Source organism: Babesia bigemina, assembly GCF_000981445.1.
Source record: "Babesia bigemina genome assembly Bbig001, chromosome : II".
NCBI classification, from domain to species: domain Eukaryota; phylum Apicomplexa; class Aconoidasida; order Piroplasmida; family Babesiidae; genus Babesia; species Babesia bigemina.
In genome coordinates this window covers 1,457,916-1,470,614 of record NC_027217.1, presented here as the reverse complement: position 1 = coordinate 1,470,614, position 12,699 = coordinate 1,457,916, and the positions used below count along the sequence as shown (strand labels likewise).

The window sequence follows — 12,699 nt, the reverse complement described above, 5'->3', positions numbered from 1 at the left end:
CTGTAGGGCGAAGTTGAACCACTATATTTAATTTTAGTATGCCACACATCACACAGGTGACGCTCAGCATCGTTGCTACGGCGTTGGCAGTCTATGTCACCTATGAACTATGGAAGCGCGCGCAACCTTGCAGCTCCGATCCAGCGGAGCAGGAGGGCGGTGATTCTCCACAGGAGCCACACACAACCGAAATAGAGCCCCCAAAGGTCGAAAGTGACGCGCAGGGGGACATCTCACGTGTCTACATTTACTATGGGAGTCAGACAGGGACGGCGGAGCGCTTCGCCAGAGCTCTGGCGCTGCAATTGGCGGAGTGGAACGAAGCCTTCCGCTGCAATGCAATCAACTTAGAGGTACGAATCAGCATCGTGGGAGTACAGATGACGTGTAGGACTGGGAAGATGAGAAAATATCGCAACCTGGAGCCACCGCCATTTTCACAGTGGCTACGCATGACGACGGCCTCTTCCCCGATAACGCGACTGACTTTGTAAAATGGGTAGGCATTACAGCGACGAGGTTTTGAGCTAACTGTGCCACAGTTGGGCAAACGTGGGAAGGATGGGAGCGCCCTTCGTGGACTGCGGTTTTGCATTTTCGGCCTGGGCAGTTCAGAATACCCGCTGTTCAACCGTGCTGCTAAAACACTCCAAACGCTGCTTAATAAGGCAGGGGCACAGGAAATACTCAGCATTGCTTTAGGAGATGACGCCGGCGACTTGAAGGGCGATTTCAACCAATGGACCATAAAGCTGTGTGAAAAGCTCGCTAATGACTTTAACATCCCCCCGCCACAATTGAGCGTCCAATCACGTGGGAAGCTGCTGAAGGTAACGGACTCATGGAGAGACAAAGGTGCGTCTATGCAGCTCTTCAACATTTCCTAACAAAACCTCAGTTCCATTGGAGCTAAGATACGTTAGTAGCAGTCCCGCGGACCGTCCACGACAGCCAAATATCGCAAATGTTGTGTGCAAACAGCAATGGCAATGCGTGGACCACGTAGTCTTGGATAATTTCAACATGACACCGAATGGTGACTCGCAAACGAACTGTCTGCGTATTAAACCGGATTCCGCATTTAGCCCCGCGGAAACCGTCAACATTCTCTATGCCAACCCTCCTCATGTCGTGAAGTATTTCATGGGCAAACTGAGGTTGAAGGATCCGGACTTGGATAGGGTTATTACCTTCGTGCCTCGATATGGGTCAACGGAAACGCAGATGGACTTCGAGCCTCCTTTCCCCGTGCCATGCACAATCCGCGATGCGCTATTATACTATCTGGACCTGACGGAGTTGCCGGACGAGGACGTTCTCGAAGAAATGGGCACCTTCCTTCAAACAGCCCCGGCGTGTCAGCTGTTCAATAAAATGCTGAATAGCAAATCCCTCATCAAAAGGATGAGAGAGGAATTGCACGTTACACTGCCTGAGTTTGTAGAAATCTTTATGGAAGATGCGCTGTTCAACCTGGGAGGGTTTCTGCAAATAGTGAAGAAAAAAGTACCCAAGGCGTATACCATATCGTCGCACCCAAAAGTAGGTCGCACGTCAATCTTCCTCATCTATGTTGCAGACCAACAGCATTGACTGCACTGTTAAGCTGGTCACATTCCCCATCCACTCGTTCAAAAGCTTCCGATCATCGCTCAAGAAAACTGTGGGATACAAAGTGTCACCCGCGGCGGGGGATTTCTTCGTCAGACAACGTAACTACGAAGGAGCATGCACGCACTATCTTTGCTCTCTAAAGCAAGGGGACAGCGTGAAACTGTTCAGGAGGCCCTCCGCTTTCAGCAGCGTCGAGGGATTGGACGCAAGGCCCCTTGTCATGATAGCCAACGGTGCCGGGGTCGCACCTTTCAGGGCATTCTGGCAGAACGGGCGCAACGATTTGAAGCGTATATTATTTTTGGGCTTCAGAACCGAAGCGCACATATTGTACGCAGAAGAAGTGGAACAACTAAAAGCCATGCCAAACTACACGGTGCACATTGCTTTGTCGAGGTCGAAGACTCCCATGTACGTACAACACATCTTAAGAAAGCACATGGAGGAAGTTGTCGATATACTCAAAAATGATGGGGTAGTATGCGTCTGTGGGTAAGTGCAAACCGCTAGCTACGGCCATGCATCACGCAGGAGTAAACCGATGGGAGCCCAGGTCAAGGCCATAATACAGCACTTCACCAAGACCGATATAGCCGAACTTAAAGCTGATGGAAGATTTATTGAAGAACTATGGTAGAAGTCTAATTATGTACTCAGTGACACATAAAGTCAGTGATGTTGCAACGTATGACTGTCAACGCTAACCTTTGTGCACTTGTTATGTATTGTAAAGCGCGCTGCTACTTGGTCGAAGTTTTGGTACGACCAGATCGCTCCAAAGACCAATTTTGTAATTTATATGCCGGGGCATAGGTGCCATCCGGCTTTTTTAGGTGGGGATTTGCGATTGTATCGTCGACGCTACCAACTGACGTGTATCCGATATCGTAGAGCGAACAATAGTCGAAGGAAAAGAGCCTCAGAAAATTCCAAACGTCACCGTAACTCCACTGTGAAAGGGGGTGTATGCGTACGAACTCTACTCCTCCTGTGGACCCCTCCTCTATTTCGGATATTTGTGAGCCCTCGAAGTCAGTGCTTCTACACCCTAGAACAAAGGCCGCCTTCCTTCCGGCAGCAATTTGTGGGATTCCTTTATGCCAAACGTCCTCTACTACCCTGAAATATTATGTTTACTGCCCGTCTAATTCCTCTTGAACACCTCACAGGAACGTATTTTTGCAATGGGTGATTCAAGGTTGCAAACCGACGCAGACAACAGCCAACGAAGCACAAACCACCACACATCACTAATAGCGTCAAATAATCGTCCACTCACTTTACTTTAAAATTGTACTTTTTGGCAACGTGGTCCACGAACTCGGTTATCTCAGGAAACAAGCGCTCCGCCGGGTCCTTGAAAAATACTACGTTGAGCGGCCGACCTGCAGCACGAATAAGCCACTAGAACTCAGAAAGTCCATAAATACGTTGCTATAGAGGCATTTGAAGGCCACACTCCGCAGTGGGATCCTCCCGCCCTGCGAATGCTACCTCCAACGCGATGTATGCCTGATGGGTTAATACTTTGGTATGACACTTCGACTTAGATGCGGATTTGTCGCATAGTTAAGCATTTAACAGGGCATCATAACACAAATGATGTAGAAATAAACCAATGCAGATTACTCACCAGCTGCTACGCCGGAGTCTGGGAAGGAGGACGCAAGCCGATGTAAATGTAGCACCGCTACCGAATCCTTCCCACCGTTGAAAGAGACGTACACGTTGTCGTGCCCTATGTTACTGCGGCCGTGATGCGTGGAAGGTTGGATATATTGCACCTACCTGTAAGCTTTAAACAATAGCGTAACCGCTCTGTTTACGAGCGTTGCCAGCTTTGCGGATTCCTCGTCTCCCAAAACGTGACGTTGCAGGGGAACCGACAGAAGTTGCCCAAACACCTTTAATTGGTCCCAACTTCTCGACATGGCATCGAAACAGAAGAATGTGAAGGGAAGTGACGCAGGCCCACACCCACAAGACGTGCAGGGGCCTCGGCTGCAATGCGGCTACCGACGTGCACTACCTTCCCGTCCCAGGTTAAATATCCAAATTATTTCGGGTGCCAAAGGCATAATACGTATTAGTATTTAACCGCCAACAATCGCAAAAATGGAAGCCAAAGGCGGAGAAATTACCATCCTGGAGGATGAGCTAAAGAAACTACAGGTATGACCGCAGCGACAGGCCAAATTGATAAATATCGTTTAGGGAATTACTGAGAGTGAAATGGCTGAGGATGCGATGGAAACGGAGGAAAATGAGGAGGTCGATCGTCGCTCAATATACGTCGGAAACGTAAGCGACCCTTTACAGCGCCATTACGCCTAGGTGGATTATTCGACCAAGCCGCATGACCTACAAGAATTCTTTAAAGCATCCGGGCAGATAAACAGGATCACCATCATGGTAGACAAGTGGACCGGAAAGCCAAAAGGGTTAGTCAGCGTTTCAGCTCCTAGTAGCAGCATGTGTAGCTTCTAAACCGCTTCGCAGGTACGCCTACATCGAATTCGCTAATGAGGATGCCGTGAACAACGCTCTGATGCTAAACGACTGCGTCTTTAAGGAGCGCATCATTAAGGTCAGGACAGCTTTCTGCATGGCCAAACGACATGCAGGTCACTCCTAAACGGAAAAACATCCCTGGGTTCGGCAAAAAACGCGCGGGTCACGCCAGAGGGCGTGGTCGTGGCTTCCGTGGCGGCAGGTGAGGTAGACATGTGTGTAGTTCACGTTAACACAGGGGAGGACGATATCCGTCACACTACCGAGGCAGCAACCGTGGCGGTTATGGAAAACCATACTGAATCGCGTTGTTATATCGTGGGATTGTGTGGCGGGGGCCGGGAAAATGCGCCGTACAAGCTGTGGCATGGCTACCAGCCGGGCCCGTCCCCATTGATCCCGGCCCGTGCAAGGCCAACGTCTGCACATCAGGCGAACATAGCACATTTTGAGCAGCAAATACATTTTTGTTGCCACCTGGCATCCAATCAATATCAGTACTGACGCCACAGTTCAGGCGACTTCCGCATACACACCCATCAGCGAAAGTGCCAGTAGGCGAGAGTTTCACACCTTGCGCCCAAAGCTGCTCACAACCCTCAGGTGCCCGTGTGAGACGGTAGGTACGCGATAGTTTGGTATCCGGTGGCCGTAATGAGCCTGTGAATATCGTAGTGTAGACAGCTGTCGCTCAGACCACCGTAGGGGTAGCTGTTAGAAGCCAGCTGCTGCTAACGAGCGAGAGGAGGCCTTTAAGGCCTTGTGCAGTCGGTGGTTAACATCCTCGAATTGGATAGTGGTTGCACATCAGCATCCGAAGATCAGGAAGTGGCTATGCAAGAAGCCTAAAAGCGGTGGTGAATGGCAAAGGCCTCAGCGGACTAGTTGATCGAAACGCTTGTAGCATATTTTCGTTGTGTTTCCAAAGCGTACTATAGGGCGTTTGAGTGTCGACAAGGGTTTGATACAATTAGTCCCGTGTCAATAAGGCATAATGGGAGAGGACGTATGTCTACAAAGGGCTGCCTTTGGACATGGTATGGAAGTGGCCCCTGGTATAGAAGATGGATTTCCCGGGGAAATGTTCTTTATGAATGCGAAAGATTGCATTGATGGGTATGGCATTCAATCTGTAAAGGGCACGTTCATATCGCCCAAACATATTCGGCTGGCCCGAGGGTGCTACGCCATGGCAAGCGACTCCGACCGAGAAGTGGACACTTTGGACCAGCACAGCCCAATATTGAAAAACAAAAGGGGGCGCAGCTCGCATTTTAGTTTCTGGTCCCGTGTTGACGCAGGGGAGATCAAAATTCAACAAACGCTTGAGGAGTGGCGTTTATTGGCTTCTGCAACGCCAACGTATGAGGTACACAAGAACATCGCGAACTATGAAATCAGCACGACTAATCTGGGGGATTACCCGTACAAATCCACGCCATATGGGGATGTATACTATTCGCCGAGGTACAGCGACCACAAGTACACGTATCGGTTCGTGATACTCACTAAGGGGGTAAGAAACGAGGCGCATCGCATACTCAAGAACTGCGGAACTCACTTCCTTACGGAGGCGCAGATCATCCACCAATTGGGAATCGACCTTTCTCCCGGGTGGGAACACTTCATGGTGTACCGCAACAGGTTAGACGAGCTCATTTTGCGGCGTCCGTTCGGTAAGTAGGCCTTGTTCAAGGCTCCACCGTTTTATCAGAGCCTTAAATAAACACACAGACACATTTCATTTAAATGAAAAGACAGTTTATCTCCAAGTGTTCCACACACTGCCGCACGTTACACAGTCGGCTATGCCGCCGAGCAGTTTTCAGATATGACCAATATCGCACGGTGGGTAGAATTACTGAGCAAACAGAAGCAAAGTTGCTTCTATGTGTTTCGGTTGGATGGGATCGGCCTTCTTCGACAGTTGTTGTTCGAGGAGTTCCTTTATAGGAAGGTCGCACCAGTGGCTGAAAATTGCGCATTCTATCTGGTAAACAACCACAGCAGGACAGGTAACCAACCATAGTTTTTGGTTTGCGTAATAAAAATGCGTATTTCGTACCCCGGTGGCGTACAAAACTCCCCAAAGCAACGCTCAGCTATGTTGATGAATTCACGAATTCTGTTAACCATGCATAAAGTATTTGATCGTGTGTATAACCCAAGTGTTGTTATATATCGAATCCTCAGGCACAAAGGCCGTTGTTATGGGTCTAGGAGGAAAAGCTCACCAGTTCGTTAGAGATGTCAACGAAACCAAATCGAGAGGAATATCAATAATAAGACGTTTCACGGGAGGAGGCACCGTTATAGTAGATGAATGCAGTGTAAATACCAGCTTGATAGCGTCTACGCAGTTTGCCAAGGATATTTGCCCGACTGACATATGCAGATGGAGCTACGACAATGTTTTCAGCGGCTGCGGCATATTCAATGATAAGTTTAAATGTATCGAAGGGGATTACGTAGTGGAAGAGTATGGTGACATGGAGTCGAATAACTCTACTGGAATGGGTGACGCTGAACAGTCTCCGCTCATATACAAAGTGGCGGGCAATTCCCAGGCTTTCAACAACAAAGCATTTGTCCATCACAGCGTTTTTCCGTGGAGCATATCACCCCTCATATCGCAAGTGCTCCTGCGTCCCGCCAAAATGCCGAAATACAGGGAGGGTCGAGATCATATTTCTTTCGTCCGTAGCGTACGGGAGGCCTTAGACCCGGATCAACGTTTGAACACAGCGGACGAATTCGAAGAAATCTTGTGTAAACGTGCTGGATTAAAACTATCCAACATGTTAGATCGCAGAGTGCACGTCGAGGTGTCAGTAGATCGAAAGGCAGCCGAAGACATTGGGACGATGTTCCAAAATGATTCTGCTCATTTTTCAGAGGCATTCATTGACGATGCCATTGCAACACTAGAATTACCTTCAACTACGGTGCTGTGAAATGATAGGAGATTGATTTTGTGCGTTATTGCCATTTATCGCATCTATACATCAATGTTACATCTGGGTGTCTAGTTCCCTAGTGTACTATGTGGCTATATTCCTAGGACGATGTTCGGCTTTTCAAGGCTATAGACTAACGGTGTTGTTGGTTGCAGGTTCCACGTCTAGTCATTGACTTCATCCGTGCTACCACCCAGCTTGGGTGAGAGCAGCACTCATGGTCGTGCGATGACTTCTGTCCCCGTCCACCATCTCACACATTAGACAAGGTATCAATTGGCAACGTGCCGACTAGCGGATCTCTCATACCTTAGACTACATCACCGAATCATCATACCGCACAAACTCCTAAGTAATACACGTGGCACGTCGTTGAAGTTGCTGTCGAGACTACATACCTGTACATGCAAGGCTGTGGCGTCACAACGCACCCACTGAGCTGTTCAAACCTGAGACAAACAAAATCTACGATGCGGACGGCGAGCTACAGTTCGGTAGCAAGATACTTCTTATGATCGCAGGTGAGGTAGCGTCCTGATGCCCAGCTCCATACGTCCTTGACCCACCCGGTTGCTTTAACAATGTCTTTGTTGACGGCATAGTCAAGAATGTGGGAGATCTTAGCGACTCGTTGGTAGCGTCGAGAACATCTCACTTTGTCACACTGAAGTTAGAAAGCAAACGCATGGGACCTGGGGAAACGTTACGCCAGACCCCGCCGTTGGAGTGTCGATGTGTCACCATCAAGGGGGCCATTATTTCTACCATCCGGATTGAGAACTACTACGCCAAGTAATGAGTAGCTCAGATGTAGTCATTTTTTTGTCAGTGGCAGAGTTTAATTGTCATAGATCGTGTTGTTCGCTCTGGTTTGCGTCTTCAGTGACGGCATGGGTTTTGCTTAGATTGTGGTAGTTGTCGGTGCTGAGTTGGCATCATATTTTTGTGTTAACGATACATGTTTGTAGTTTTGTGTTAGCGATACCATGTCATGCCAGTAATGGGATTTGATGCCACATCTCACAAGACAAATAGTGTATTTCTGGTACACCCAGGGAAGATGCAAGTTTTTGCTTTCATGATCTCATCACAACCTAGAAACCAGACTATGCCCCAAATACTCAACAAGAGATTCAATGCGGCAATGATCATTGTCCCTCAGCAACCACCAAATTAATCAACCAACTACCGTTCGAGCACTTGGCCACCCTACACCATTGGCAAAAATATAACAGGAAAGCACTTCATTTGCTCACTGCGTGTTCACATCACTTCACATCATAACTATTCATAAGGCTGAAGTGACTTATATTGGTAATTACTAAATCACAGTTACCCGTGCCCGCCCTACGCAGCGGCAGCCTACGGCTTGCTGGGATGGATGAGGGGAAAGCGGAGTGTGATTCACAATCAGGTATGAAGTGCCAGAAACATGACGAATCTTTGAGATATGTTGTCGGTATGAGATGGCTAGGAAACACTTTCGGTAACCCTCAGCTCAATAAGGAATCAGGGCCAATCACGCTTGAGATACATCGAGTTGCACTCGATTACGTAGCATTGCGAGAACCGCACAAACACATGGCAAATCAATCGTAGAGCTGCAATTACATGCGCCATTTGAGAGATATTAGCAGGACACCGGATTGGTAGGTAGCCAAGGCGGTGAGCGGACGATGCCCATATCGGTTGGGAGCTGGGTGACCTTAATACGGAAGACACGGTTGTTTAGCATTTTTGACCCAATACTGAGGTTAAAACCACAACAACTCACACAAATCAATTTGTAACTACGCCAACCCAAAAATGTTGGATCACATAGAAGCGTGAAGCAAGATGCTCAGCCTGTATACGATCTGCTGGACGCGGTATACTTGTTACGCAGAGATAGCCGCCACAACATAGACAGTGACGCATCCGTTCAAAACACTGGAATCACTAGGTAACATTGATGGTGGACGGCTGGCTGCTCCACCCCGTGATTACAATGCAGCGAATCTGGATGGCCATCCACGTCGACATCTGACCCGGATTCCTGATGAAATAGTGGGTCATCAACCAAGTCGCTGTTTGTACGTGCGACTAAGGCGCGTGATCTCATGGTATCTATGCCGGTAGATGTCGGTGAGATGTGGGGAGTCAGACACGGAGCGGCTCATGCTGTGTCATACCAGTTGAACTCTGGGGCTGAAATTGAAATTTAACGTTTAATCCCCTGACATAACAACAACGCAAAACTCCGTGTGCGTCATATGTTTACGAAACATAAATACTACAATGACATGCGTTGTACACACTGCATGCCACGTTAATAGTATCGACCTTGTTTTAGTGGGGTCGGCTGTATCCTTAACGCAACGTTATCCTAACAGGATTCGGCGTGTATAACCCTTCACGTGTTATAATCAAGCACATAATATTCGGTATCAATAGCGCTGTGGTGCCTATCAACGATTGATACATAGCTGGTGTTCCCTTTGCCCGTTAAATACGCGTATGCTTGTGGACTTTCCTACAAATTGATTAAACATTCGTTAATTTATAGGTATTACGTTATTGAACCACTGGGTAGAAGATGGTGTACACTTCGTTGACTGAGGTTCCTCGCAACCTCAAGGAGGGCATTGATTGGTTGTTGGCCGTGAAGGGAGATGATGCTGAAAAGAACTTGAAGGCTATGAGTACTGCGATTCACTTTTTCCTCAGAAGCCAGCCTACTGGATCTACGAAGTTGCCGGCTCTTGAAAAAGTAAAATATGCTTCCGAGTTGTTCCTAAGGCGACAGGAGTTCAGAGACAAGCCATTAGTGAAAGAACTGCTGAAACGGTTCGCTGGAACTAAGACGAAGAACCCCACTAAGCTCGCTGCGATCTTAGAAAACGTCGAGGAATGCGACTATAAGAATGTCGTCCAGGCATTTGGTCTTACCCCTAAAAACATCACAAAGAAACTAGGCAGATTTGTAGGCGGCGCTGAGAAGTTCTTGGATGACCTCAAGATCCCTGGCCAGTACGAATCTGCTTACAGCTCAGAGGCCACGTGGGATTCGTCATGCGCGAAGGACCCGGAAGCTTGCGCAGTTGTCTTTGTTGGTATCGCTCCTATGTTGTACGCAGGTCTACGTTCGTTGAAGGAAGAAGGTGGTCCTGCTCCTGTAGGAGAGGCGCCCAATGAGGAGAAGCGGAATGTAGCGGATGCATTGAAAGCAGTTGGTTACGGCGAAGGCTGCCGGGGTGGCTTGAGTCGTTTAGACCTCCAAAAAACGACAAATCCCGTGGATTCACAAGCACTGGATGTAATATTTGACCTTGCTGGTTTCTGGGCATTTTACTAAGTAGATAGCTTGAATGATCTGTAAACGCAGATAAGAGGAATTGACGTCAGATTCCTAATTCGATGATGTTATTGGAACCGAATAGAAGTCTAGTTTCTGAAATGTTGTTGCCGCAAGTTATACGTTTACGCGCTTCATCCACGCTATAGTTGCCTTGTAATGAGGGCGAGTAGGTTTCTCGGCGTCTCTTGGATCGTATTCAGGACGCTAATTAACGCTAACTTCTTTTGCATCACACGCTTCAATTTTTGAACGAATGCTTTTTGTCTAGCGCATATACGCGATTTGTTTGCATCTGTGATTTCACATGAGAGATTCCGGCCGTTTTGGCGTATCTTGGTAGAATGGCAGTTGCGTAACTGCGGAACTCCTGTTCACTGCGAGGCTGTTAAGCTACTGCATATTGCATAACTTCTAAATTCGGCTATGCGTTTTCATTCTTGTGATCGTGGGTACTATTTATTTTTACACCAAACTTACAATCGTGGCGGAGTTACATCTGTATTTTTCTGGGCATACCAAGTTTGACACGTTTTCTGCGAGATTCCGTGATGATGTGTTGCGCAAACATTCGACATCTGGAAATTCGCGTAGGGTGATGGCCATCCAAGCATACTCTCATCTGTGGAGCATTACCGAGGTGATGGTCATTAACCCCTGCTATGCCTTACCATCAAAGACACAACCTAGATTGATATAGAGGCAGCAGACTACGTGTATACACGCGAAAACATTAGAGCATAACCATCGTATAATCACCAAAACGTGGTGCGCCACACGTTGCATATTTGTACAATGTGATCAACAGCAGAGATTATTTATATGTTCGTCAGAGTTTCAACGATTGAAAAATCCTAATCACTGTCGTAAGCTTCGAATGGATTTACAATGGTATTGCACCGCTTTTTCACGCTAACGATTGAGAAAGCTTGCTTGACTGCACTTGAAGTATATAGGTTATGCTCCAGTTTTTTATCATTTGAAAACGTCTGCTTTCCATCCTCAAGAACAGTTTCATCCCCTTCATCAACAATTTCTTCTAAATATTCCGAACGATATGTAGGGTTATCATCCCTTGTTGACGATATAAACGCATCACAATCGTCCTCCTCAGAACAGTTGAGAAATATTTCTTGCTGTTGTTTCCGAAAAAGTGCCACATCTTCATCATCTACTGGGGGTACGAACTGAATCTCCTTTTCCTTTTGTATTCGTTGTAAACTAAGTTCGGCTGCGTTCTCTCTGTCCCGCATTCTGCCAGATCGTCGCTTTAGAGCGGTCAACCGTTCCAACTCCTCATATTCAGCGTATGCATGATCGGCCTTTTCCATCATTTTCTCGGTTTTGTCTCGCTTCTCGGCGATTTCATCCTGAAAATAAATGGGTAAAGTTATATGTATGGTGCGTGAAGAGCGTGCAACAGTTGTGAAAGCAGTAACCGGAGTTCTGATAAGCGAATTTAAATACATGAACACGTTGAGTCAAGTTATTGCATGACACACGAAAAGGCGCGTCTCGGTAAAATGACATTGAATACGATATCTACATAGTTTGGCATATTTTAATTATATGGACACATGGCAATACACAACCTACCTCCTCCTTGGAGACTGCCTCTGCTGCCAATTCCGCATCTCTGTTTGCGTCATACGTACGTGTACCGCCAGACTCAAGCAGATAGTCGCCGTGTTGCGGATCAGTTTTGAAAATGATTTGATGACTGCAATGTGGGCATTTGGCAAAGAATCGGTGTTTTTCAATTCCCAAATAAGTATCCTCTTTGAGTCGCATGACCTTGGAATTCATTTTGGTTCCGATGTATGTGAAATTTCTGCAACTTTCACAACGAAACGTAAACGGGAACATCATACGTATGTCGAGCATACGCGCGCTCATACCTCCTTTGATGCGTCGCGCAAAGGTTGTCTTGCCACGACCGTATCCATCGTTGCGGAGCATATCACGGTTCGCGTGAAGCGCCGCCGGATCGAAATCAGGTGGGATGTACTTGTTGAGAACCTTGCGTTCCGCCATCTTCTATATATCTCTGACCTCGATACGTTAATAGATTTATTGTCTGTGCGATTTTACCCGGGTACGTGGTCCTTCATACCACGGACGCCGCCGAGTCATTATCCTTCAGCGGTTGAAAGATACATTTCCTACTAACGGATGACATAAAACAAAAACATGTATTTATTGGCAATGCATAAATCCATGTAAAGTAATCATTGGGCTATAAGTCATTGTCGTATGCGCAGGACAGCGCAGTTAGGCACGCCG

General features: G+C 47.4%; 9 protein-coding genes across 9 annotated transcripts; 6 read left to right on the top strand and 3 right to left on the bottom strand.

The window, feature by feature from the left end:
- Positions 1 to 38: 38 nt before the first annotated feature.
- BBBOND_0206610 (flavodoxin and oxidoreductase NAD-binding domain containing protein, putative) lies at positions 39 to 2,251 on the top strand (the record flags this gene model as incomplete). Its single annotated transcript, XM_012912235.1, has 6 exons — positions 39 to 353; positions 392 to 499; positions 543 to 855; positions 899 to 1,542; positions 1,580 to 2,106; positions 2,146 to 2,251. The coding sequence occupies 6 exons, from the start codon at positions 39 to 41 to the stop codon at positions 2,249 to 2,251; spliced, it is 2,013 nt and encodes a 670-aa protein (XP_012767689.1).
- A 103-nt stretch (positions 2,252 to 2,354) lies between these two features.
- Positions 2,355 to 3,545, bottom strand: BBBOND_0206600 (phosphoadenosine phosphosulfate reductase family domain containing protein, putative; the record flags this gene model as incomplete). The annotated part of the gene is made up of 4 exons (XM_012912234.1): positions 2,355 to 2,733; positions 2,894 to 2,999; positions 3,248 to 3,360; positions 3,403 to 3,545. 4 exons carry the CDS (start codon positions 3,543 to 3,545, stop codon positions 2,355 to 2,357), a joined length of 741 nt encoding a protein of 246 aa, XP_012767688.1.
- Positions 3,546 to 3,729: 184 nt separating this feature from the next.
- BBBOND_0206590 (RNA binding protein, putative) lies at positions 3,730 to 4,427 on the top strand (the record flags this gene model as incomplete). Its single annotated transcript, XM_012912233.1, has 6 exons — positions 3,730 to 3,786; positions 3,829 to 3,915; positions 3,949 to 4,055; positions 4,114 to 4,201; positions 4,239 to 4,327; positions 4,364 to 4,427. The coding sequence occupies 6 exons, from the start codon at positions 3,730 to 3,732 to the stop codon at positions 4,425 to 4,427; spliced, it is 492 nt and encodes a 163-aa protein (XP_012767687.1).
- Positions 4,428 to 5,119: 692 nt separating this feature from the next.
- Positions 5,120 to 5,809, top strand: BBBOND_0206580 (hypothetical protein, conserved; the record flags this gene model as incomplete). Its single annotated transcript, XM_012912232.1, has 1 exon — positions 5,120 to 5,809. The coding sequence occupies one exon, from the start codon at positions 5,120 to 5,122 to the stop codon at positions 5,807 to 5,809; it is 690 nt and encodes a 229-aa protein (XP_012767686.1).
- A 147-nt stretch (positions 5,810 to 5,956) lies between these two features.
- On the top strand, positions 5,957 to 7,079 carry BBBOND_0206570 (hypothetical protein, conserved; the record flags this gene model as incomplete). The annotated part of the gene is made up of 2 exons (XM_012912231.1): positions 5,957 to 6,140; positions 6,319 to 7,079. 2 exons carry the CDS (start codon positions 5,957 to 5,959, stop codon positions 7,077 to 7,079), a joined length of 945 nt encoding a protein of 314 aa, XP_012767685.1.
- Positions 7,080 to 8,459: 1,380 nt separating this feature from the next.
- BBBOND_0206560 (hypothetical protein) lies at positions 8,460 to 8,681 on the top strand (the record flags this gene model as incomplete). Its single annotated transcript, XM_012912230.1, has 1 exon — positions 8,460 to 8,681. One exon carries the CDS (start codon positions 8,460 to 8,462, stop codon positions 8,679 to 8,681), a length of 222 nt encoding a protein of 73 aa, XP_012767684.1.
- Positions 8,682 to 9,657: 976 nt separating this feature from the next.
- On the top strand, positions 9,658 to 10,416 carry BBBOND_0206550 (hypothetical protein; the record flags this gene model as incomplete). The annotated part of the gene is made up of 1 exon (XM_012912229.1): positions 9,658 to 10,416. The coding sequence occupies one exon, from the start codon at positions 9,658 to 9,660 to the stop codon at positions 10,414 to 10,416; it is 759 nt and encodes a 252-aa protein (XP_012767683.1).
- A 143-nt stretch (positions 10,417 to 10,559) lies between these two features.
- Positions 10,560 to 11,022, bottom strand: BBBOND_0206540 (hypothetical protein; the record flags this gene model as incomplete). Its single annotated transcript, XM_012912228.1, has 2 exons — positions 10,560 to 10,775; positions 10,897 to 11,022. The coding sequence occupies 2 exons, from the start codon at positions 11,020 to 11,022 to the stop codon at positions 10,560 to 10,562; spliced, it is 342 nt and encodes a 113-aa protein (XP_012767682.1).
- A 248-nt stretch (positions 11,023 to 11,270) lies between these two features.
- Positions 11,271 to 12,450, bottom strand: BBBOND_0206530 (hypothetical protein, conserved; the record flags this gene model as incomplete). The annotated part of the gene is made up of 2 exons (XM_012912227.1): positions 11,271 to 11,786; positions 12,013 to 12,450. The coding sequence occupies 2 exons, from the start codon at positions 12,448 to 12,450 to the stop codon at positions 11,271 to 11,273; spliced, it is 954 nt and encodes a 317-aa protein (XP_012767681.1).
- Between the last annotated feature and the right edge of the window lie 249 nt (positions 12,451 to 12,699).